Below are 26,336 nucleotides of genomic sequence, written 5' to 3'. Positions count from 1 at the left end.
CTTTGGGAAAGACAAATAAAAGAGAGACAACATGTGGAGAAAATGCCAAAGCGACACCACTGTTCCACCCAAACGCTTTGATATCGCAGAGAATGTCATTGCAATAAACAACAGACGACTTCAGACACCGGTAATGATATAGATTCTTTCAAACATACGACTCGGAATCCTTTGTGACATCATGCGACAGGACTCAGCAGCTAATCGTCAGGACTCACTTGGGGATTGTTTCTCTTCTAACTGTGGGTCAGGCCTTGCGAAATCCTTGACACGGTCGTGAATTTCGACATTTGCTTTTGGAAAATTTGAAGTTATTCTTCTAATAACATCTTGGCGAAAAAAAAGACTTTATTCTCGTACCACCCCCAGTAGTTGCAGGGACGTCATTTGAGTTACCTTGCTAACATTCCTGCCAAAAAAGAATTTCGGATTATGATTGTGGTTATGAAGGGCAGCCCGACTTGACCCCGCCCTTTTGCGGCTTGAGCAGTCTCTGTTCTACCAGTAACATTGAGCAATCCAAGTTCTTCCACATCAATCTCCACCCGACCTGGCGGGGAAACAAAATCATGCAACAGGACGAGCCGAAACGTAGTTTATTTTGATTCACTTGACTGACTTATCGTCGGTATCGCAATACCTGTATGCTAAGCGAAGTCTCGTGCGGGGTTTGTTTGTTTTATGCGGCCTTTTAAACATTTCTGCGGGATTAAAAGCGGCTTGACACACACAACACACTGCTATTTCCCTCCAGGCAGGAGAGGAGGAACCTTTCCACTCTCTGCTCTTACACTCCGCGCTAGTCACGCAAGCCTCATCAAAAACACACCGCGATGCACACGTACACACGGGCAAAATCTCGCACTCGAACAGAGTGAGTCAGCGTTGCAACTCAGGCCGGGATGGTGAAGTCTCATATTGTGTAACGTGGAGTTTTGTGTTTTATGTGGCTATTGAAATGCTCACCACATGTTACGGTTACAACTACGTGGGCGACTTAGTTTTTGTTACATTGCCCTGCAGCTTGTTGACTTCACAATTCTGAGGTTTTGTGTCATTTCACGTGAGGGGGACGTCAACGGCAATGGACATTTGTATTGGCGTGCATTTATTCAGGTTAGCCCTGTCAATCCCCAGGCTTGTAAAAATAAAAATGGCGCAAAATTATTTCATGGATAAATATAAATATTATGTTCGGCCCTAATTTGGAGGGACTTGCTTTTTATTTGACAGCACTGACACATCAATGACAATGTGAGCAAAGAAAAAAATATTTGAAAAGCCTCAGTGGTGGAGTTCGAGACATCCTACTCCAGCCACTCTAATAAACATGTTTTAAATGAGTACCCATCTCTCATCTGAGCGGCGTGCTGTCTTTGTAATGGGAGAATCTTGAAAACTGGTGCTGGCCCCTTTTGTTGTGCATGTGTACCTAATAAAGTGTCCTCTCAACGTGTATTGCATTGATTAATTTGAGTGGCGCGATGTTCACTTTCTGGTTTGCCAACTTGTACAAAAACAAAGCAATAAAAGCAAAGCTGGCAGCGTGCTTCAAAACGACCCTGGAGGGAGGGCATTCGTTGCTCAATGTCGAAAGAGAAAGATGCACCACCCCGCAGTCAACGAATAGAAGTCACGTCTCGCTAAATTCGCATGAACTTACCGTCCGGCCGCACGACATTGGCTGTAGACGTATAATTCATGCAGCTCACGCATACACAAACACTGTCGTTTTTCATCATCTTGTCTACACAGTGACTGGGCGATAAAAATGATGGCATCAAAGTGCATTGCGCATTTGTGAAATTAAAATTTGCACCAAAATATAATTTTTCAGTGATACTTTTTGGAAATCCCAATTGTGTATGTTGCCTGTCAATCTACCATAAAAGAGGGCCTCGTGCCACTCACGATAGTCGTTTGTTTCAGACAACTGAAAGGGCCCGATTGAAATGTCACAGAGAAATGCCAAAGCAGTGTGGTCATGCGTTTTGGCACCTCACCCAATCAACGGCGGTCTGTGCTCGCTGTTCTTGGAATCCCACATTGTCTCAAATGCTTCTCCAAGCCCAAGGATGCCGAATTTTCACATAGCCTCTTCTGAAAGAGCCGTCAATGTGTCATGAGCGGAGGGAACCCGACACTCGGGCAGTGTTTCTTTGCCTCCTGTGCAATGAGAACCCACGATGGCAGCTTGGCCCCTCGCTGTAGTTCGCATACAGTGCGCTGCAGGAAGTGATTAACAGGAAAAGATCAAAGTCGGCGAGTCAGGATAAACGCTCCTATTCCTCTGGGGTAAACAGCACCACTTCCTTTTTTTTACAGACTGACGGCTGTCTCCTCTGCCGCAGCGCAACGCACACATTGTCCCCACATGAGGCGCTGAACCAGCAGCCAGGAAGCGAGTGTGATGGAGAGGTTGCCCAAATGGTAGGAAGGGGGGGGGGGGGGATTGAGCGAGTCAATATACAATTCAGTGTATATATAAACATTTCACTGGCAGAAGGACTCGCACTCTGCACTTAAGTAGAAGAAAAAATATCTTTATATATATTTTTTATTCAGGTGGAAATACAGAATTTTTATTGTCAATTAGCTACAGTGCTCCTTTTATTTTGATCATTTGAAATGCTGGTCTAACGTCTTCCTAGAGCTTTGCATTTTGAGCTGTTTAAAAAAAAAAGGGGGCTCATAATGCCAGGAAAAATAACACAAGTTTCCTTTCCCCGAAATTTCATAAATGTCAAACGCTTGTGGTTTTTATGCCGCTACAAGACGCACAGCGTTATTTGCCACCAATCATTCCTGGAGCGGTTCACATCAAACACTTGTCTTAAATTAGGCCACCGTCTCTCCGTCTGTTGCATCCGCTCGTGGTTTACGGTCGGTCTTATGAATTCAATGGGTCAATCGAAACCTGAACCACAGTTGACGTTACGTCGTCATTGTGGAGGTTTAAAAAAAAAAAACGTAACGAAGCTTCTTTAATGAAAAAGACGGTAAAAATTGCAAGCGTTTTTCATGAAGTACAATAATATAGATATTATATATTTTTTGTCGGGAGCCTAAAGCGGATGATTGCCGTGAACATTTATTTTAATGGGGAATTATCATTGGCCATAAGTTGTTTTTCACAGAAGACGTGGTCACAAAACAAATTGAACTTGTTTTTCAATGTATGACTGTACCTGAGAAATTTATTCAAGCACAGTAATGAAGTAATTGTGCGTCATTACTTCCCACCCTTGTTGTTGGTTCACAATTTTTGCGGTGGTGACGTCATCGTATGTAAATTTTCTCAATTGGATGCATTTGCCGGTGCAAACCAACAGCTGTGCTTTCAGGAGCTTTTTATGTCTGTGTGATTCAAGCAGCTGTGCAGGTGTATCACTGCGAGGCAGGAAGCGGCAGCTATGAAGTGCAAAACTAGAGCCAAAGTGCTTACGGTGCATTTTGGCTGCACGGGAGGGTGAGAAAAACACCTGGTGGGATGAAGAATACCATGTGGACAAAAGTAAAGGGGGACCGTTACACATCCCAACGGCGAAAATCCTTTTCACTACACCTTGAACCGCTTCTGGAAAGACGTCCAACAAGATTGCCCAAAATGTTTTCATAAAAATGAAGATGCCATTGGAGCCGCACCAGCCCATGGGTTCATCAATTGAGTTGAAACGCCTCATAAGAAGTTGTCCGCTCGTATCCGAAGCCACCCGCTGTCATGAATCGTGACATTCTGATCCCTGGTAGGAAACGTTTTGCATATTTAATACTTTCGTACTGAGCGACTGCGTTCCACATACCGCGAGACGATTTGTCGAAAGAATCTGGTATTAACCTTTTGATGTTGTCGCTGTGTTTACGTCAATGTCAAGGCGGCCCTTGTTGAATCCCCCCCCCCCTCCCCCCATTCCCTCCTTCCTTAGGTGAAACACAACCTCCTTTTGGGCTCAATGGATGGCAGATCACAGGCCCTCGAGATCTCAAAGAGACAATTATCCTCAATTGAAGGCCGACGGTGAGAACAAACACTTTGCAAACGGCGCAGGGGTCTTTCTTCTCTCAGGCGGTCAAAGGGGGGTTTGGGGGGGGGTCTAGTCCACTGACCAGGTCAAACTGAATCTTCACCAAAGTCCTGGCTGGCGCGTTAAAACATTCCGGGAGAAACAAGACACAAGCGCGAGTGTCGCTAGATCCAGACTGTCACAGCTCAGTCAGTTAAGCTTTTGCAAGTCCGTGTGAGCGAGAACCGGAAAGTAAAAATACAGCGTTTGGCCTTGTTGGTGCTTTTGAGGCTTTGATATTGTCTTTGTGCTCGGCTTCCATGATGGATCGCGCAGCCTTTGCTGTGGTAGGCATGCAGCTCCGAGGCCAAATGTGGGTTTTAAAAATAGCGAGCCCTGTGGACGCGCGGCTTGCTCGCACTGTTTCTCTTGGCCGGTCGAGGCCCCGACACATTGCCATTAATCCGCCTCAAATGCAAAGCAACACGAAATGATTCCTTGTCATTGCAGTTTGCCAGCTCTGCTCAGAGTCGATCACATTTGAGTCGGTGATAGAACAGCTCAGGCTAACTGTGGGTTTTGTGCTGCTGTTTTTCTGGAGCCATTCAGACACCAAACAACAGCAAAAAGAAAAAAAATAACCTTCACACACAAATGACTTCCAGTAATAGAAACATTATTGGGCTTCTCTGCTTGCCATTAAGAAAAAGAAAATGAATCTAATAGATTCATTTGTCTTTGCGCCTGACAGGTCCAAGGAATGCTTCCATCGTTTAATTGGACGGGAGGTTCATTGACATCAGAAGAGGTGAAAGGTCACTGCGGGACAACCTTTGCCGCTTCTTTGGGTGCCAAGTTGTGTTTGAGATTTGCCAGGTGGGAAAGGTTTTTGCTTGTCTGGGCGGGAGTCCGATGCGAACATCTGCGCCGAACATCTCGCCAGAGCAAGAGAAGTCGGATTCATGCTGAAGCTCAAATGTGGACTCATTCAGATTGGGGGGGAAGGGAAGGCGATTTTTCGGAAAGTCCCAACAACAACAACTCACCTGTAAAGAAAAAAGCTGAGCTGCCCCTCCAAATGTTGTACGACGTGACAGCCAGGGGCTTCACCGTGAAGTGGCTTTAGATTCCTTTCGAGCGCCTCATTGTATTCCAGCCAGTGGAGGCGTTAAGATGTTTTCACGCCTCAGCATTTAGGAAATATTTCATCACAAGTAAGACGCTAGACAAAGTTGCATCCATTTTTTTCAGGATGTAGAAAGCCCCCTGTCCAGCTTCATCATCTTATCACCAATTTCTGGCAATTCTCAAATTCCATTTGTATTACCCATATCCTCTTCATGTGAGTCAGTGCCACTGTTGCATCCAAAACGCAGCCCGCTTTCTGCCTCCTGATATAAATAGACAATGTTTACTCACACGTCCAGTTTAGCCAACAAGCGTCTAACTCTGCGCCTGACCCCTAACATAAACACGACATGGCTCCTTTCCCCAGCGACCCAAAGGGGCGCAGGTGGTCCACATGGACACCTCTATACGGGTTCTGACCCCGGTTCAAAGGTCACACCCCTTAAATGACGACCTTCCTCGCCGCCCCAAATTGCCCTGTTTATTTTTAGTCCGCACCGGGCTGTGTTGGGCTATTATAAGAAACATGAACATGAGGCCGTGTGCTAATTACCGTTGGGCCAGCAGACCCCCACTTTTGCTGATTGTTGCCATATGTCAGCCCACTCAAAGAGCACAGTCTCGTCTGTCACCTTCACTGTCTCTCAGTGCTGCGGCGGGATGGCACTTTGCACAAAGTGCGCATTATTACGATTGCGGGCTGGAATCAGCCAAGTGTTGGATTTCCAGGAGAGGGATTGACAAAAAGTTTCACACTGACTGTTATCCCATGTCTGTATGTAATATGGGTGCCGCTCATTGGTAAACAACTTTGAAGGGGGGTTCAAAACAAAACATATTGAGCAAAGTAGAAAACACTTTAAAATGGCTTCAATAAATGTTCAAACTGTGCGTAAATGTATCATGTCGCAACAGTGCAAGCACTGCAATATACCAATTGAAAATAAACCGTAGATTTCTTGTAACGTGTCCCAGTGATGTAGGATGGCATCTCAAAAGTGGAAATAAAGTAAAGAAGAGCACATTATCACAGAGCCCATTGCTGGAAAGGATCAGTAAACGCGGTGCAAGTATTTAAAGAGGCACAAAGTAATTGGGTCGATTTAGGCCTATTTGTGGTCTGAAGGAGGTTTGAAATAAAGCAGCCGAGGTGTCGGCGGCCCCCAACTTGTGAAGTTTACAAAAGGTTTGATTGGAGTAGGAAGCTGGTTGTGTGGATTAGCACAAAGAGAGCGCATGCTTCTGTTTGGCGCTGCGGACATTTGATCTGACGATTACCGAGCCGTTAGGCACTGAGCATCGGCGAGCAAAAACTATCCGTTCAGTAAAAAAGTGGTATCATGCGAATCATTTTGAATGTGTATTCATAGAACTCTCCATGTCTTCAACCATATTGGATGCAGTTTTCATCAACGCTACTATCAACCTCAATTTTTTTCTAACATATGTGGATTGTTTCAGTTTTTAATTTGTTTTTAATTTTTTATTATTCCGTAAACTTTCATGGCTCAGCCCTCTTTCGGCCTACGTTGCCGGGTAACACGTGCATCGGTGCTGTGGCCGGCCGGGGCTGTCACCGAGGCGTCTGGCCAGTATCAGACAGCGCTGGCCCACCCGCCTCGATCTTCCCTGATGGATTAGGTTTCCATCGTGCCTCAAACCTGCAACTTCCTGCGCAAATGAATCATTGAGAGAAAGAAAGCAATGCGTTATGCTTCTTCTCAGACCTGCTAGTTAGCTATGATGTGACGTTTCCTGGGCGCATAAACGACTTTTAGGGAAGCCAAAAAGCCCACCTGTTTCGTGATCCATTTGGATGTGGATATATATCGGTCGAAACACCTGAGTCAGTGACGAGTTAAGGAAATATCAAGAAAGTCACTTTGTTTGCCGTGGTTAAGGCTTTCAATTTACATATTAGAACATTTTCTTATTGTTTTGTGAAGTGAATAGAGTGATATTTTCCTCATAAAAAGTACATGACATTTTTTCTTTTTTTGTTTGGGGGGGTGGAATGGATTAACGGCACAACCATTCATTTCAATGAGGAAAGATGATTTCTAGATACAAATGTTTTAAGTTACGTATTCACTAAATGTTTTTAAAAAAAAACTACAGTTTCATCCAAAAGCCACGTAAAATGCTTCGTGTTGAGTATCGAGCAAAAGTGCAAAAACTCTGTCCTGCATCCTCACTTACAAATTTGAACAGCTGCTGCTTTCCCTGCAGTCTTTTTGTAATTCTGTGGAAATTGGTTAGAAATAGTCTTGTTGTTAACAGGCATAACTCCAAGGAATTATGTATGACTGTTTGTTTTGCACCGACATTAAATTTCCCGTTGCCCGTAGTCAGTCAGATATGATGCTTTACGATAGTTGCACGCAGCGCGCAGGTGGGCTTTGCAACTTCAGCGTTTCATTTATGTTAATGGCACCTTGCCAATGTAAGGAGCCGGGGGCTTTTTATGACCTCGTTGCACCTTTTTTCCCGCCCCCTTTTTTCCTTTTTTTAAAAATTTGCTCTTGGCTATAACTACATTTTGTGCAACAGAAACAATGTCATACTCATTCGTTTGAATATTAATCGGAATGATTAATATTCCATATACGTATGACCCATGTTTGTTTATACAAAGGCTTCAAAGCCAAGATAGGATCGAGCGCTAGTTGGGCTGTGGAAGCATCTGGCAACACTTTGCAGTAATGGTTGCTAACTTTGGTTATCAGGACTGAGCTCCCTGGATTAAGCTTTTATCCCAATGCTGGAATTTCAAACTTTCTGCTTTGTGCAAGCCTTAATTGAGGAAAGAGCGTTTTTTTTGGAAGGGGGGGGGGGGGGGGGGCGGGGCGTCTGCTGAGGTAACACCCAGCGAGCAGAATGTAACACCCAGCCAAGAGATGTTAATTTCTGGAGTGTCTCAGGAGCTTTTCTAATCACTTTTTGCTGTTTGTCTTTTCTGCTTTTTCTTCTACATCTGCTGCAATTTTATTTGGTTGAGGTCATCCTTCAGTGCGCCAGGCAGCTGTACAGTAGATTTTAGTGCCCTTGTCTTTGGTGGAAGACTTTCTTTGCCACCACAAGGGATGTGGATTCATTATTTCTTCGACAAACCTGCTGAATTTCCATATTTTCTGTGCAAATAAAAGGGCGAGACGCAAAGCGCGGCAGCAGACAACAACTCGCCGTAGATTGCGCAATCCCTCACCCAGTGGGATGAGGCGGCCTGTGTTGGCAAGTTTCCGTCTCATTATGTCTCCAACATGTTTTCAGGCACGTCTAAAATAAGCTCTAATTTCCCCCTGATATGGCGAACGTGTTTGATATTTGAGTCTTACGCGTTAGCTTTGCCAATTGCATAAAACTGTGCAAAAACGAAAGACAAAGTGCGCCACTTTGACCCCCGCGCCGTGGCAGCTAGGTTACAGACGCTGCCAGTCTTCTTCCACAATACCCCCTGCCCTCTCTGCAAAATTTGCACCCATTTTTTTTATATTGTCACGTTGCCACACCGCCACTCTATTTGACTCATAAATCTATAAACCCAACGCTTATGTCTGTGCCTCACCAGCCGTGAATCTGACTTGAGCGATACCTCCTGGGTACATGCATATGTGTGTGTTTGCCCCCCCCCCCCCCCCCCACACACACACACACAGTTGTGAATCATTGTTGCCACCTGGACATCTGTTGTGGGCCACCTGATGAGCACCTAAGCAGGGCCAGCACACCTGACGGTGTCCCCCTGTGGCTCTGGCCTCTTGGGAGCCTCCCAGATGCTCCAAACACTTTTGGGCATCAGTCCAACAACAACAACAACAGAAGCAGCAATGGCGAAGTCAATGGGGCTTTAAAAATAAATCCCAGCACTTCATCACTCGTGTTTGTGTTTGTGACGTCTGCTGCCATTGAGGAAAAACCCCCTTGAATGAGACAGAGTTTGGTTCTTAATAATGGAAGCGCCGGTAATAGAAACCCGCTGTCTCGCTGCGAAATTGGTTTCGCATTTTTGAATGATAGCCAAAGCAGTGAAAGATAAAAAGCTCGCAAGGTTGTTTCAATACAGCATGAAATTCAAGAGGAGTTCTCCTAATTCGGTGTCTAGTCCCCCCCCTCCAGAATACTGGAATAATCTCCACCCAGGATTGACGACTGCACACAGTTCCTCTACTCTTTCTTTCCGGTAATCTTCCTGAGAAACCAAGGTGGGACTCTTGGTTGAAAAGGTCACTGTCCTCCAGCATTCTTGGCTTGGCAGGGGGGCAAGGGTCGGGTTGAATTGGAGGGGCAGGTAACCAAGGGCATTGAAAGTCCAGGGGTGGTACCGAAATCGGGTTTGCCTCTTTTGGCTTTTTTTTGGTGGTGTTTTGTGGTCATTGTTGGCTGGGTTTTATGCAACATTCCTCCTGGCCCAACGGTCCGTTTAGACGGCAGAAGTTTAGAAGCGAGTGGGGGAAGTGGCCATTAAAAAGGCGGACTTTAAAATCTCAGCAGCAACAATAGACGCTGACCCCTCAAGCAATTTTTGCGATTGGGTACCTTCAGCCCCCCGTCAAAAAAAACCCCCTAAATAGTAAAAATGATCACATGACATTGAAGGTTAACTCGGACAAGAAAAGGAAAGAGGATAGCGTGAGGAAATGCACTTTGTTTTGCTAGAATGTCATCCAATTTGTCAATCGCTCTAAGACTCTTTCTCCCGCCTCGATTGAAAACGGCAAACTTTTATTTTTTTTATTTTTGGGGGTCATCAAAACAATGTTGTAGTTTGCCCGAAGGCATGCAGCCAGAGCAAACGGGGTCAAGCTGTGGTCAATTGAAGCTTCACGTAACCTCTCGTCTTTCTATTTTTCCAACACTTAACGAGAGTCTCCTAAGGCAGGGCTCCCCTGAGACGGCTTTGTCGTCGTCCGCCGACCCGCCTCGCTCCTCCTAGGCGGCCTTTTAAAACAGATTACAGGTAAAATGGGTTGTTTTACCCCGGAGACTGCTGTCACTGAAATATGGATGCGTTTGAAGTGCGAGCCCGTACGCAGTCAGCTCAGAATTGACATGTTTTGGTATGAGCGGGATCAGTCATTCCGACGGCGCTATCGCTACCCAGTTTGTCTTGTCACGGTGAAGCGTGGCCAAATTCCTCAAACCCGTCGCTATCCTACGGTTTCTGCTTGCTCATCGCTTACTCTCTGCGACTTTGTGCAAAGGAGAGATGAAGCCACAATTCCGACAGTGGATTTATGCGTCGGTTTGTGTTTACGAATTAAGTCCTTCTTGCAAAACAGCTTGCCCAATATAAGGGACTGCAAGTATGTGCACTCTTTTTTTTTTTAATTCTCAGGCGCGAGATCTGTAATCTGCTTCCATACAGGAAAAAGTTCCAAACCCTCCGGCATCAGATAAGTGTGTTTTTGTTGGTGTTTTTTTTTTAATCTGGGTCAAGCGCATTTCTCTCGGCGCATTTGGAGCAATGCCTTTGCTAGACAGAGGTTATTCAAGGCTGGCCTACAGGGAGCCGATTATGACTAATGAGTTCCAAGTTAATGTGACTGACCAGAGGCGGCAGCTGTCGGGAAAACCAGCCCAAGCGTTATCGTGAGATCTCGTCACAAGCCCACAGGAAATGCACCGGTTGCCGACGCCGCTCACGTCGGACACCGGATGTTGCGAGCTTTGTCGACTTATAAGGAAATATTCATTGGATGTTACGGGCAACTTTATAGCACAAATGCTTTCACGATCTTGATGTTCAGTACGTCTCGACGTCAAACCGCATGATCCAATTGAACCGCGTTAGGTTACAGGGTGCACGAAAGGGTTATTAATACAGCATATTGATTCTTCATGATTGACTTTGCCATTATTGTTATTGCGCAATTAATGGAAAAAAAAAGAAAGTGAATACTGCTCTATGCGTATATCTTGGCAAGCTGCATCCAGTTTGCTTTTTTCCCCAGACAGAGACAAAATCCCTAAAGGTACACTTTTGTTTTCCCCTATACTTGCTTTATTGAAAGCTGCGCTGTGATACCTGACAAACAGAGATAAGTGATCAGTAATTGCTTTGTGGTTCCAGGCCCTCAAATCAATTATTTTGCCTCCCCGGCAAAAATTAGAGCCCTTTATTTGAACACAAGCTCCGCTTAGGTGAGTCATCAGGGCTAATTGAGACCTGGGGATGGTGGCCCTTGTTGGCAAGCGACGGAAATGTCGCTGTTAAAAGTTTTGCTCGTGCGGGATTATACAAACTTGAGCCCACCAAAACGCATTAAACTGTGGCACAGGACAGCCGGTCAGAGCGTCGAGGTGAGAGCGGCAGGTGTGGAAATGATCTCAGACCCCACCCAGTTTTGCCGGGGCTCCTATTCACCCCTCGCCGAAACTGCCATACGTGCATTTTGGCCGGCGAGCAGCAGAGAAACCTGGCAATTAGAACATTACGGCTGGCTGACTGAGCAACGTTCGCAGCTGGTGAGAAACAGAAGGAAGAAAAGCACCAGCAGAGTGCGAGCGTTCCCACCGGAAAGCGATCCAGCACATACAGTCTGGAGACTGCGTAGATGTGCCTCGGGAGGGAGGTGGGGGGGGGGGGGGGGATTCCGTGATGCCACCCCACCCCTTAGGGGGGGACAATAGGGTGTGGCCATTTAATCCATCAGTGATTTGCTGCGGGTTTAAAATCGTTCATTAACTTTGAGTGCGACTCACTCAATTCTAAATATTTTTTTTTTCCGACAGAGGAAATAGTTGTCTACACCGTATGATTAGAGACTTGTCCAGATCATGCTGTGAATGATTGTAGCACATGCCTGGCGTCAATCTGCAAAGAGGTGTGCATTCTTGGCGTTTTCCAAGGAAAGCTAAAACCTGCTCATTATTTATTGATTTTAAACGAGAACGGTCCGTGACTTCGTTCTAACAATTGGTGCTTGAGATTAAACACCCCCACGGCCTCTCTTGGTTCTTTTATTCATCGGATTTCAGTTGACAGATGGATGCAGTTGTAGCTGCTCAGAGCGGCCAGATGTGGGAGCATACAAGCAATGTTTTATTGACAAATCAGGAATGTACAGTATTTTGTAATACAAGAACGTATAGTCATTATTTTTTTGGGGGGGTGGGGCTAGTTATCTGCATAATGCACAGCGTTTAATTAATGAAACAAACGAGAATCCACGGGTTGAGATTGCGCTGCTTTAGATCAACTCAACTCAGATGGACGCGACTGGATTCCGTCCTGGTTCAACTCAACTCGCCCCAACCCGAACTTGACTCCGCCGGAACGCAACTCCACCCAGCTCAACTCAGATGAACTCCCCACATTTCCCTCAGCGACACCCCACCCGAGCTCGACTCAATTCCAATCTTCAGCCCGACTTCCACTTCAATTTTAATCTTATTTTTTAAATCAAATCGTTAGGCTACACATCACAATCAATTCATTGTAGCCTGGGTCTAAATATACATTGAGGTATTAACCGATCGAATTGATTTTGCCCCATGTTAAGTCCTTTTTAAGGGTCTGTTGGTTTTGTTGAGTTTTTTTCCTTTTTTAATACGCTCCACTGTGTCCACTTGCATACCTGAACCGATGCTATAAGTAATCAAATAGGAGCCTTTCATGTGATGTCCCACCCAGAGGCTTCTTCTTCTCCCTTGAAGGAGACAATACGCCAATTCATTACCGGAGCTGCCTCTTCAAAAGCCACTCAGCCACTCCGCATCGAGAAACTCTAAACTCGCATCCCAGACGGGCTCCTTGAAACACCCACTCAACCCCCTCTGGGCGCTGAGGTGACGGCTGGATGAGTCCACATAAGTCACGGTGGCCTGCACACATCCCCTCCTTAAAGCCTGCCGCGCCACACCTTTCCCCCTCGAGCGACAGGTGGATTATTGGGCACTGGTATTTTTGCATTCCCTCGCCCGGCTTGCAGCACGCACGTTAACTGCGGGAAAGACAGTTGAGATCCTGATAGGTTGAGTGATGCAACTTCCTGTGGAGCATTTGTCTGGCAGAATGCAGGACAGTATTCCAAATTTTTCTGTGGTGGGTCGAAATGATTTGCTGAGGACATGACTCACGTGTGAATTTCTTTTTTTTTTTTATTAAGAAAATAAAGTATAGTTGGGAAATGGAGTAGCAACAACACTGTATCCCATTTCTAAAGTCTAAATTTTAAGTAGCACGGGCAGGCAACACATGCTATCAAGCCAATGTTTACACTTGTTGACTGACTAAATCATAGTGGCCATAAACGCCGTCAAGATGTTTCGCGCTCCCGTCATCGTTGAATTTGTAGCATCCTTTTGTGCCTTCGTCAAGTGTATTCAAAGCAAGTCCTTCCGCCGTGTTTGTTTTTTTCTCTGTCATGCTTTGTCACGACCTCAGGAGGCCGTTGAACCACTTGAGGGAAACAAAAGTCGCTTGACCCTGTGCGCTTGAGGGGGATTCATGAAGCGAAGCGCTGTTTGTTCACCATCCGCCGTGAGCTTTACTCGGCACGCGTTGTTTTGTCTGGCTATTTTGATAGTGCTTTAGAATTTTTTTTTTTTGAACTATGAGGTTTTTTTTAAGATTGTAAAGCCTGAACAAACACAGCTCGGCTTGAGTCATCTTTTCATCTCCGCAGCCACGTCTCCTAATTGTTATTCTTTGGGGACATGCTTGGAATCGCTGCAGATCACTTTTAAGCACGCTCACGCGACACATCGATTTAAGAAGCGCTTCCTTCCGTGGGTGGCAAAAGATATCTCTCTGCATTATTGTCTCTCTCTTTCTCCCCCGGTTCAATTGTTCTTTGCCAAGTCTGATGTCAGCCCACGGAGCGCGCGTGTACAGTTTCTGTTTTGACACCATTTCCTAATTACACATGTAAATGATTGATCACCTGGTCTCCAGGCAAGCGTAGATGGAGGTCCTCATGACAAAGATGTTTCTGTGATTATGCCCAAGTTCAGGACACTCTGTCCGCCGCCGGGTATGAATGAAAGCGATACCTGTGCAAGGCCCGCGAGGTGGGCGATTAAGTTTTGAGCACCTGCCGTTTGGACCCAAGTTTGTCTCTTTTAGTGGGCTCGAGCTCCACAGGTGTGACTGGGTGTCTGTGGCTTTTTTTTTTGGAGGGATGTGGGGGGGGGGGGGGTCTAATCCCACGCAATTTAAATCCGAGCTGGCCGCTCGCACCTCTAAGCCGACTCTTTGACACCCGAGTAGCCTGAGCGCTTGAAGGCACAACGGCGCGACTTTTGTGAAATGCGATTTGGCTAATTGATTTTGGAGTGGCCAGTTCAGAGCGCCCGTGGTGGAAAACTGAAACCGCTTCCCCTCCGTGTGATACGAAATGACGCTGGATGCAAAACCCTTGCCCGTGCTGTCTGGAAAATAAACAGCCGGCCCGAAGTAGCCGCTATTCCCCTGCTTTCACAGATGCATTTAGAAGCTCTCGTTTCCCTTCTTCGTTCAGAAACAGCTGTTGATTCATCTGCACTTTGACTCAGGTATGGAGCCAATCTGAGGGCCAGGAGGGTTTTAACCCCAATCTTCTCCTCTCCTCCGTCTCGCGGCCTGGCCCACATGGGCCGAGCAGCTGCACTTCCCATTGATGTGCCGGGTTGCCTGGATGGCTGCCTGGCTGGAGGGAGATAGATTGGAGGGGAAATGGCTTAATTGTCCTCACTCTCACTGCTGGAATGCAAATAGCCCTCCACTGTTAAGAAGCCTCCTCGGCGAGGAAAACCCCACGCTGAGGAGCATCAAGATTTTTTTTTTCCTTTTTGTCTTTGCGTGGAGTTTTTCCTTATTTTTCCGAAGCGTGAGAGAATGGCCGTATTGCTATTAAATAGTCTATTGTTACTAGAAATGTATTCAGAATGATGTATGACCATTTAGGGTGCGGGGTGGGGGAAATCAATTGTGATTTTTCTCCCCTGATCCTAATGATGGCGTTACACCCACATGGTCACCAGGGAGCCCTCAAGGACTACGTGAGTAGCCCGCCGGTCTATTCCAAAAATAGCTCAAAGGTGATTAGACGTTGTGACTCTCCAGGAATATCGTCGAAGCGATCATTTCAAAATGTGAACACTGGCAGAGGTGTGGCCGACTGATATTGATCTGTTTCATCACTCTTGTGAGAAACCGCTAATGTGATCAATGTCTTCTCAGAAATAAATAGCGTGGATCATTAATTATAACAAATTTGAGCAAATTTATTCCAAAAGTGCATACTATCAGCAGCACCCCACCACCGCCATTCCAATCCAACAAGTGCTGTGAAAATGTATGTATGTATGTTTGTCGGCACTGAGTTTGTAATGCGTATTACTCCCACCAGGATGACTGGAGTGGAGCAGTATTGTTTAGGTTCTTCAAAGGAGTCATGTTTAGGCTTGTTCAACGTTGTCCGAGGTGTAGTCATACCTGTTTTGTTTTGTTTTTTTCCTCAGCATGCAAAATCGCCGTTTCATAGCCCAGTAGGCTTCGCCATTCATCATCGCGAGGTCAAGCAGATAGACAGGTGAGGGGTCGTGACTCGTGTCGAAAAGGTTGGAGATGAAAGAGTTAAATGCCGAGGCGTATGTATCCTGTCTGACTTTGATCTCTGCCTCAGGTAGCTCCTTCCTGGTCATCAGTCTTGGCCCCCGAGCTGACGGGAGGCTGCGCCTTTCTCAGAAAACGTTTGCTCTGACGCAGACTGTCTCCTCACCTCCACAAGAGGGCCGGCGTGATGTTTTCAGCCGTACACGCAAAGTGACGCGTGTAAGAAAGGTTCTTCATTACATTTCAGTTCGGTCGCATTGTCGGTTTCGTGTTTGTTACAGTGTTGGCAGGCTTCGGACAAACACAGAGTGATGCTGCAGCAGCAGAGCAGGCCGTGTTTTAAAAGCCCTGGCCCAACCTTGCCCCGGTGGACTCGCCGGTGTTGTTGTGTCTTCTTTGAATTGGGACACGTGCACTCAACGAAGTGAGCTACGCTAGCTAGTGGTTAATTGGGCTTTTACATCAATTTCTTTAATTTACCATTTGTTTTTAAAATGTCATTTTTCCAAACAAAGAGAAGAAGAAAGGCATAACACCCCATATTGTAATATCCCCTCACTGTGTTTCTCTATGAAAGTTGTCATTTGATCGGGCGTGAAGTCTGGCTGTCGCAGAGCCTTTGTGTCGCATTGTATGTCACAACGGAACTTAACACTTGACACAATCGAGGCTCGTTGTCAGTTGTCCTGGTCTTTACACGCGTGCCACGTTGTGGGGCTTTTGCACTGCGGGCTTGAGATGTATATCATCGCCCCCAAAAGCATCAGTTGAGTGCATTTTCATATTTGAGCGATCTCTCTCCACTCGCTTTGACATTTCCCAACTCCCATTTAAAGTGGTCGGAACTCTGAACTTTTTTTTTTTTACCCGCCTTTCCTCACAACCGCCCCTTGTCCCGAAGGCCAGACAGATGCCCCCTTCCTACTCCACTTGTCATCCTGGTCACCTCTGGCATTTCAAACCAAAGCTTATCTCGCACATTGTTGTCTGTCGGGCCACAAAGGTGGGTTCACGTTACCCAGGGAGGGGGGCGGGTAACTCCAGGAGGATAATCCTCGGACCTGGCAAAACCGGTCCTTTTGTGGGACCCGTAGCCGTGTTTCATTGTTTCTGCGGTTGTGTGTGAGTGTGTGACTCCTCGGGGTAAATGTTTGTCCGCTTGCGTCGCTGTTTCCACCTCCATCTGTCGGCTTGTAAAAATAACTCACCAAGCCTGAGAACGTCTGCCTATTTTACATGTAAGGATATCGGCAGCTTGTTAAAATGTGTTATGGATTATTATTTGCTGACTTAAAGGCACTATTAATTTGTCTGCCTTTTGTCAGTGATGCAAGACTATTCTATTACCGACATTAACTTATTATTATTAATAACTGCAAGACACATTTTTGTCCTCGATAATTAACCCGCAGATATCATGATGACCTCACGGGACTTCCGATGCCACCGTTCAACTTTCCAGAAGGCGGGATTCTGAGTCGCAATTCTGCTCACCTCTCTTCCCCCCCTTTTTGGGAGTGATGCGTGCCAACTTATGTTTTATTCCCACCTCCCCTGGCTCTGTGGCCAGGATTTACAATGGGAAAAAAAACATAGTACATCGACCCCCACCGCCGTGTTGAGCTGGTGAAACTGGAATGTGTGCTTTGGCAAGATTTTGTGAGGAGCGTGAAGAATTAAATAAGAAAAAAAAAACACTGTGCTGTAAACACCCAGCGTGCACCCAGACTGGCTTCTTTGTTCCAGATGTGGAGGATGCATGCATGCATGCATGCATGAGGTGGCGCTATTAGTGCAGCTACACTCCAGCAAGCACAGTAACGCAAAAACACTAGCACTACTGTACTCTGCTGCATGTGCATCAGCTGCGCCATGGACACCGTATAAAAAAAACTCTACGCCAGTGTGCCCAGCTCTCCAAAGTCCAAACCGGGACCGAGTGCACTCCCAAGCGGCCATCCAAAGTGGAAGCCATGCAATTGCCCCTAATTGTCGCTATTTGAAGCACACGTGACCGTGTGACAAGAGTACTCTCATTATTGCCCAAGCTTATTGACTTATTGTGCCTAATTGGTTCCAGAAGTCCTTTTTTTTTTCAACTAATCAATTAAAAGTTGACACCGAGCGATGATGCTGTCTGGCAGTCATTATGTAAGGGAGTCGTTTAAAACGCAAGCTTAACAACCGAGCTACGGTTGAAAACGGGCGTGTTGCTTTTGCAGGGAATCAATTCGAACCGTGTCCCAGAGAATCGAAATAGCGTTACATTGCTTTTAATTGAATCAAATTTCAGCCATAATGTTGAATACCTCATTGAACTTTTGGTAATCATTGTCCATGAAGACATGTTTTTTTTTAGTGTGTCTGCGCTCAAAACGTCGAGCACTTACTCGTTGGCTGACATAAAGTTGAACATTGATTCTTTTTCTTTCAGGAGCATAGCGTTGAAGTGCAAATCGTGTTTTGAAAAATCTCACTCTTTCTGTTTAGTTTCAGGTGTCATTCAGACCGGCGTGAGGCCATCGACATTTAAAAGCTTATGTAAGGACATCGTTTCTATACGTATGGCTTGCCAATTGACATTGGAGCAATGTTGAAGGTTTAAAAAAATTTTTTTTGGGTACCCGTTTGCAGATCAGCACCATTTTGAGGCACTTCATGACCACTCTAACAGCGCGTAGTGCAATGGACGCGATTCCTGGTAAGGTTCTCCAACAAGGACCAGTTCTCAACACGGACGTGCAGCGGAGGGCCTGCTACTGCCACCTCCAATGAGAACACGGGGCAAAGCCAGGTAATGTCTTTTCCAAGTCCTGCATGGGAACTCGGCATGAACAAAAACCCCATCGAGCAGATACAAAGTGAGAAAGCTTCACCAGTCGCAGCATTTCGTGTCGACCTCTATCTTGAAACGCCGTGCTGAAATGGGTCGGCGTGTTTGTAAAATATGACGTGCTAGCGTGGAAAATCAGAGCCGCAACAGTTGTTTGGGAATGCCCTCTTTAGGTTTTAGGCACAAAGAATGTCGTCAATCTGCGTCAGAGCCGCATGACGGACAAACTCGACCGGCGTGCGCCGAGGCCACACACACCTGTAGTGGAACAGGCCCCGACGCGGGCCTTGTGTGTGGCGTGCGCTTAGACGCCGCCGAGTCTGGGCTACGTTGGAGAGCGCTGATGTTTTCAAAATGTTTGTATTAAGAGAGACATGGCGTGGACCCATCCCTTTGCCCCATGACTGCAGGGCTCGTCTTTGTTCTGGGCTCGTTGTACAGACATAATTACAAGCCTGGCAGGGCCTCCCGTCCTCCTCGTGCGTGTGTGCGTGCGCCTGCGTCCACACCTTAGCTCTCATGCAACGTGTTGTCTTCTCTGCTCTTCTCTTCAATGCGGAACACTCAACGCCGTCTTAGCTAGTCTTGAGCATGTTTTTAACCTCTTTGGAGCCGTTTTTTTTCCTGGACTTTTTACGAGTGCCGGTACACTCGTTGCTTCTCGTCAGCATAGAACACTAAGAGGTCTATTCACTCGTCCTGGAAAACTTTTTCAACCTATTTGATGAAATATTATTTCCAAAATAAATCAAAATCATCCTCAGGCTGTTCTGTTTTACCGTCTTTATTCGGAAGCTCAGAGTCATGCCCCACCCCTAAAAAAAAAAAACATCATGCTTTTGATGTTGGTTCATATTGTTCTGATTTTAACAACTTTTTTAAATGTCACTAAAGCAATGCGCCGCATGCCAGCGGGCAAATACGATGAATGCAAACTAACGATATTGCAGTGTAGTGCCAAGGAGGCGTCAAATCACAATTTATACCCTCTCAATCAATTTTTTTCCCCCTTCCGGTTTGTAAAGTAAGAGTTCACACTCACGTTGTATGAAATATTATTTCACCAGTATCTCAGTGTTGACGCTCACATTTCTAGCTGTGAATGAAAATGCCCCGTCATGCTAATAATTTGTGGCTTTGTTCTGGCGGCCTGTTTTGGTTGCGTGAGGCTCGGGAAGCAGTCCAGCCCCCAGCAGGCAAGCCTTTGCCATGGCCGCGTAGCTGCAGGCGGCGTTTAGTACGACCTGACCAAAATGATGGGTTTGGACTGCACAGCAGCAACACGCGCAGCCCACCAAACGCTCTCGCCAATGACACCGTATCTTATTGTACATAATACATATGCGTGAACACATGATCGCTCTATTTTGATCAAGAAATACGTGTGTGTGTGTGTGTGTGCCATCATGTTTTCATTCACAGTGCATTTTTTGTCATGTTGAAGGGAACTATGAAGACATTACTTTTAAGACTCAGGGTTTTCTCCCATGTTTCTGTGTGTATGTGCATTTATTTTATTTATTTTTTTTGCTGAGGCTGCACCACTCTCCCATCCTCTTTTGCCACGATGTTTATAAACCTTGTCACAAACCCAGTGCATCAGTGTTTAACAATTGTTTTTGACGTGCCGTATTTGTTCTGTTGCCACCATCATCGTTTTTCCCGTTGCTAGGAATATTTAGAAATGGTCTAATTTGTTTAAAACACAGATGCATTTTCATTAAAAGAGCTTATGTATGACCTGAAGCTGCATCTACAGTGTCTAGTATGAATTTATTTTTGCCCGTCAAAATGCAACGTGTATCGAGGAAGTAAATGATTTGAGCTGTTTTAAGAAAATACCCTTGAATGCAAAATGAAACCAGGATAACATCAGAAAGTTTTTGCAAGCACAGACATAAAATCAAATATAACAAAATCTAATTACCTATAGCGAAAATACAACTATTCAGGCCAACATCGAGGATATAATCCTGCCATTCAATTTGATTTTTATTTTCTCCAGTCATTTGTATTAAGAACTCGTGTCAAGTGATTGATTTCTACATTTCATCTAGTCTTTTGTCGGGGTTGTCTCTCGGTTAAAATGCCCCTTGGGTACAAATATTCACTTCAAATCTTTCCAAGCACTTTTCCTTGTAGCCGGAATTCTCTTCCAGAAAACACGAATAGCTAATCAAGACATCTTTTAATGATATTCGTTGTGCACTCCGGGCGCTGTTTGGGCGCCGGTGTGGACTCGCAGACCGCTCTCGTCAGTCACCGCGAACATGACACGATGAGGAACATGATTGAATCTGTTGCTCTTGTATGGAAGGGGAAGGAGGGCCTTGATTCGTGCGTGCGTGCCGCTACGGCGCTGCATCTTCGCGCATGTTAATGAGGTTGCAGGAGCTCCAGTGACAGTTTGCGGCTGAAGACCAATTGGGGGGGGGGCGAGAGAGAAAGAGTGAGAGAGAGAGTTTGTATGACACAAGACAAGCAGTGTGTTAAATAAAGCCTTGCCCGCAGGAGCATTGTCAGCTGGGAAGAACGGTTTTATTTGTCAAACTTTTGCTTTTGTTGGATTTTCCCTGGGAGCTGCGGACAGCGCGCTGCCTTTTGGATCTTCTCGCCATTTTCGTGTGGATTTTGTACAGGCTCTTCCCCTCCTCCTCCTCCTCAGAACTCATGAAACCATCTTCCCCTTCTCATGATGTCTATGGCTCTCATGCCTGACACTCTCAATGGCCCCGACCCGTCCAAATCGGCTTTTCTCGAGTTTGCACACGCGCATCCGGCTCACCAGCAGCGCTCGCCGGGGCTCCCTCACGTTTACCCCGTGCACGGCTTCCACGCTGCGGGCCATTCGCAGCACGACGGCTCCTTCACCGCCAGCGCGTCCTATGGCCGCTCTTTGGGCTACGCCTACCCCGGCGCCTCGAATCCTCATGTACAGTCTTCTTACATGCCCTACCATCACAACAACAACAACAACAGCAGCAGTAGCTCCAGCAGCAGTTTGAGCCTGCACGGACGATTAGAGCACACAGGTACGTACGGGGGGGGGATCACTCTTTGGACGCACGAAAAATGCTTTTTTCTATGTAGAATCATGGATGTTTTATAGAACTAGTCTACAGTGGTGCCATTTACAACCGGGAGTGCAATATTGAGCTATACTGAAGCGAACCTTTCTTTTTTTTAGTGCTTGATAGTTAATTCTAAACAATGCATTGAATTTGAAACACGTCATGGAAAATAGTGACACGCAATTATTTTCGTGTTGTATTAAAAAAACTGTTGATCAATTCATCCGAAAAGATTTGTGTCAAGATTTTGTGTCATCCTGCTTCAATCTTGCACATCGCTTTACAATATCATCCGAAACGGTCACACTTCATCTTGAACTGATTTGATTCCCAGATCACGACAAGTCCCCCGCGCTGGAAAACCGGGACGTGCGTTTAAACGGCAAAGGGAAGAAGATCCGGAAGCCCCGCACCATCTATTCCAGTCTGCAGCTGCAGGCTCTGCACCAGCGCTTCCAACAGACCCAGTACCTGGCCCTGCCCGAGCGCGCAGACCTGGCGGCCAAACTGGGACTAACTCAGACTCAGGTGGACGCCCAAAACTGTCACTCATATCGGCTAGAGAATAACTGAAAAGCCATTAAAAAAAAAAAAAAGCTAACTTGCCTTGCAGGTGAAAATAAAATGATCAGGAATCATTCCAGACACGCCTGGAGATCAAACGTGTGCGGGGAGTGGAAAGGGGGGGGGGGGGCAAATCCCAAAGCATAATTGTTGTGATTTGTCACCGGATCTCATAACGCCTGACTTATTTACTCCACTAATTACACTGTTTGATTAAAGCGCCTTAACCACAAGTTAAGAAATAAGATCACGAACGCTTCATGTTTACGCGACACATTAGATCCGGTGTTCGTGTGATAATTGGACGCTGTCTAATTACATGTAGCTCCCTGAAATAGTTTTTTGGATGAAGTGAACACTTGAGTTCGATTACGTGTGAGAATGTCAAGGCTATGAATCGTCTCATTAAGATGCAGTAAAAAAATATTAAATCCCCCTTCATTTAATCGCTCTAATTATATACATGCGAAGTGTAATGAGGAAGCAATATTCGTTTTGACTTGAAATAATAATTTAATGACGGGTTTGACACCCAGTAGAGGGCTGTTACTCATATTTTGATTTTCATTTGTGGCCTATAAAATTCTATGCGCTGTCGTACTCCTCATAAAAAATCTATATCGTTAAACAAATAAGAGTGCCAGAAGATTCTAACATCATTAGTTTATGTATACTTTTTTAATGCACTTTTAACGTGTTGGCTTCCATTGTCAAGTGATGCGATCGTTTCCATTAAAAAAAAACATCTTATTCGTCAACAACGTCCCAAAAAGTGGTCGTGGGAGAGCATTTCAACTGTCGCTGGCTTAATAGATGAACAAATGCATATCATATCGTGAATGAATTGTCATTTTCCGACCATGTTAGCAAAATTTCTGCGCGTGATAATCAGGCACCGTCACTGCTTCAATAAACTACAATTGTTTAATGTTCAACAATCACATTGAATTGAATTTCGTTCCAGACGATCGGACAATAAAGTGCAGCGTTTTTTTTCCCCTTTCCTCTTTACAGGTGAAAATCTGGTTTCAAAACAAGCGCTCCAAGTACAAAAAAATCATGAAGCACGGGAGCGGACCCGAAGGCGAGCACCTGAGCAGCACCAGCTCGGCCTCGCCGTGCTCGCCTCACACTATGCCGCAACTTTGGGACGTATCCATGCAGGCTAATAAAGCAGGTGGCCCGATGTACCCCAACAATTACATGAACAATCTGGGCCACTGGTACCCTAACCAACATCCTCACCAAGAGGGCATGTCCAGGCATCCGATGATGTGAGTGGATTGTCTACTGCAAACGCCGCAACACGATTTTTTTTGGCTGGATTACGCGCTAATTATGCGCATCGTTTGACTGGACATTTAAAAGACATTGAAGAGGACTTTTTTTTTTTTTTAAACAGCGCAATCTCTGGATGAATGCGTTTTGAACAGGTCGTGTGCATGATTATTAACAAAGCCGTTGAACACATTCTCTTGAGGATTGAGCTAACGAACAGATGTCGGGAGCCTTGCTGTGACTTTGCAATCGGAACATTGCGGAGATGGCTCCTTGAAATGCGCAACACGACCCAGAGGCGTCTTCAGCGAGGGGACGCTCGAACTAGACTGGCCAATCCGCCGCAAATGAAACACTGTCACTGTTTTGAAATGAACACATAAAGATTGGTTAATTGCTGCTATGTGTTTGTGACGACTGCAGTCTCTTATTCCTTGTACAAAAGAATCGGCATTTAATGCAGTTACATATGTACTATACATACACAAGAGTGTGTGTATATATATGTGTGTGTGTTTATAATACATATATATATATAATAAACACACACACACACACACACATATATACAGTATATATATACACACTCATATATATATGTAGCTCCCTGTATATGTAGCTCCATATATATATATATATACACACATAAATGCATTTTAAAAAGGAAAAAATTTTTTAAAGGAAAACAACGGTTTAAAAAAGAGGCAAATTTATCACTTTTTCCCCCCATCAATTTCCTTTCATAGGACATCATATTTAAATCTCATCCCTGTTAAAATCACATTGCAAAGCTGTTACACTGACTTGTCGATGTTTGGCTCCAATAATTTCCGACAGTACGTGTAATTATGTTCATTACAAATAGCTTGACTGAGTCACTTCAAAAGTTGTGTTCCAGCAGTTTGTTAAATTCATCATTATGCCTTCTGGCTTTTGGGCCCATTAAAGCTCCCGATATGTAAATTTTAAGTGTTAACACTTGCCAAAACCAACATCATAAACAGTGCGTGCGCCGTTGCTTTTTAACCACCTAAAAATACAGATCGCGACCTCACAATGTGACTAAATTTAAACCCACATTTCTTCCAAGTGTCCCCTCACCTTGTTTGGTGCTCCATTTGTGTCTTGTTTGAGTCAAGTCAGGAGAGGAAGAGCTAAAGTCACTTTATAACCCCCCCTTCCCCAACTTCACTCTTTTATAGTCCCCTTTATATCTGCAATATGCAAGGCTTTTCCTCATAGATGACAATTACGCGCCTTGTTGAGCATTGTGACTGGCCGTCTGGGAAAATTATAGGCAATTTTACATCTTCAGATTACAATAATGGCTGGTGGAGTTGGACCGATGAATCTTTCAAAACAATTATCATGCAAGCACAGTGAAGGGGACAGTCAAAAGGGTTTGTGGAGGTCTGAATAAAGCCGCGTAGATACAAAGTCTGTTCGGTTTTGATTGTGCATTCGGCGATAGGATGCAAAATGTCTGGATTATCCAAGCGGGCCTCTCGGGTGATTATCATTAACTGCAGCGATGTGACATGTGAGTGTTTGAGTGAGCAATTTGGTTTCCTCTCAAGCGAGTCTTGACTTCACAAAGTCCACGGGACACATCGCGCCGTTTTCTGGAGATTCCGAGGCAGAATCAAATTTGGCAGGCGTCAGGCTCGCGAGCGGAGGACATGCAAACACACCATTGTGTTTACATCCTTGCAGATGACATTATGTTGACTTATACTCAGTCTCTGGAGATCCCCCCTCGAAACCCCCAAAACCATAATCACTACTTTGCATCTCCAACTCAAGTCTTAAGCCTCAAATGTAATGATTTATGCGATGGAGACCCACGCTTTATTCCCGGAAGGGTTGGATTGGAGTCACTATGATGTGGATCAATGTGCTGTATTCTTATGAGGAATTCATAAGACATTCAACAACAACAAAAAAGCTGAGTATAATTTACGAGCATTCAAAACATCCTAAACACTCAGTGTTGCAGTATCGCACTGGAGGGAAAAAAAAAAAAGGCACGCCAAGAACAACACAATTTCCCGCAAAATTGCAATTAAAACGTATTTCTATTTTATTAGAATATATGTTGCTCTTCTGCAAGGTTATGACCACATGCTCAGGCTGCGCTGCTCCCAATGCAAGATTTATATGGGGGGGCTCCATTTAAAAAAAAAAATGTCAGTATGGTTTGCGGTCATTGTCGCTCTCACCATGCGACAAACGTCGTTGATACGGCGGTTGTTGTGCCTGTTGTGCTCTCGTCTCTCTCATGGCTGCGCCACCCTTCGATCTCGCTCTCTCTATCTCTATCTCTTATCCATCTCAACCATCCAGTCACTCGACAGAGCCTGGATTTAGTTCAAGATTACTTCATCACTCTTGCTCATGTGTTCGGGAATGGGGCAGGCAGATGCTACACTGCAAAAAAAAAACCCAAAAGTAAAATAAACTTAACTTCATACAGGAAGTCATTTCTAATATTTTGATATGCAGTCAATACACGTTTCAAAATATGACATGGTTCAGCATGCCGCGGTGCAAGCCACAGCAATGAACGGATGTTAAGTGATGTCGATGAAAAGCGAAGAGGATTATCTCGGCGAAGGCCGGATTTTTGTGCAAGTTGGCTATTGTCTTTTTCCAGAGTTATGATCATGGCAAGTTATTTTTCACGGGACATGCCTCGTCTTAAATCCTGTCACACCAACATCATTATAAACAGATTTGCAGGCACCACATGGACATAAATAAGATTGCAGCATTCACACGCTTGTTAATCTTTATCACATGTGCTCTTTTCAACAATGTAATATATACTTCATGTGCTGGGGCTGATCAACTGGTGGGCACATTTGCCTGAGTCGGTTGGGCCTTCCTGTGTGTAGTTTGCATGTTCTTGTGTTGTAGGAGGT

At 45.3% G+C, this 26,336-nt stretch overlaps 2 protein-coding genes and 1 long non-coding RNA gene across 3 annotated transcripts in view; all 3 read left to right on the top strand.

The window, feature by feature from the left end:
* kat7b (K(lysine) acetyltransferase 7b) overlaps positions 1-4,802 on the top strand; it is a 32,763-nt gene extending 27,961 nt beyond the window's left edge. Inside the window, exons 13-15 of the transcript XR_007963053.1 lie at positions 2,326-2,430; positions 3,927-4,018; positions 4,756-4,802. The gene's annotated coding sequence lies outside the window, so the exon portion shown is untranslated. The remainder of the gene's footprint in view (positions 1-2,325; positions 2,431-3,926; positions 4,019-4,755) is intronic.
* A 3,990-nt stretch (positions 4,803-8,792) lies between these two features.
* Positions 8,793-26,336, top strand: part of LOC127603490 (uncharacterized) — a 28,741-nt gene continuing 11,197 nt past the window's right edge. The window contains exons 1-4 of the long non-coding RNA XR_007963073.1: positions 8,793-15,646; positions 15,740-15,888; positions 18,166-18,210; positions 18,304-18,463. This is a non-coding gene — a long non-coding RNA (uncharacterized LOC127603490). The remainder of the gene's footprint in view (positions 15,647-15,739; positions 15,889-18,165; positions 18,211-18,303; positions 18,464-26,336) is intronic.
* Positions 20,917-23,818, top strand: dlx4b (distal-less homeobox 4b). Its single transcript, XM_052069766.1, has 3 exons — positions 20,917-21,534; positions 21,908-22,101; positions 23,152-23,818. The coding sequence occupies exons 1-3, from the start codon at positions 21,195-21,197 to the stop codon at positions 23,413-23,415; spliced, it is 798 nt and encodes a 265-aa protein (XP_051925726.1). The 5' UTR covers positions 20,917-21,194; the 3' UTR covers positions 23,416-23,818.

Source organism: Hippocampus zosterae, chromosome 7, assembly GCF_025434085.1.
Source record: "Hippocampus zosterae strain Florida chromosome 7, ASM2543408v3, whole genome shotgun sequence".
NCBI lineage: Eukaryota > Metazoa > Chordata > Actinopteri > Syngnathiformes > Syngnathidae > Hippocampus > Hippocampus zosterae.
The sequence above is the reverse complement of the archived record's forward strand: the minus strand, read 5'-3'. Positions and strand labels throughout refer to the sequence as shown.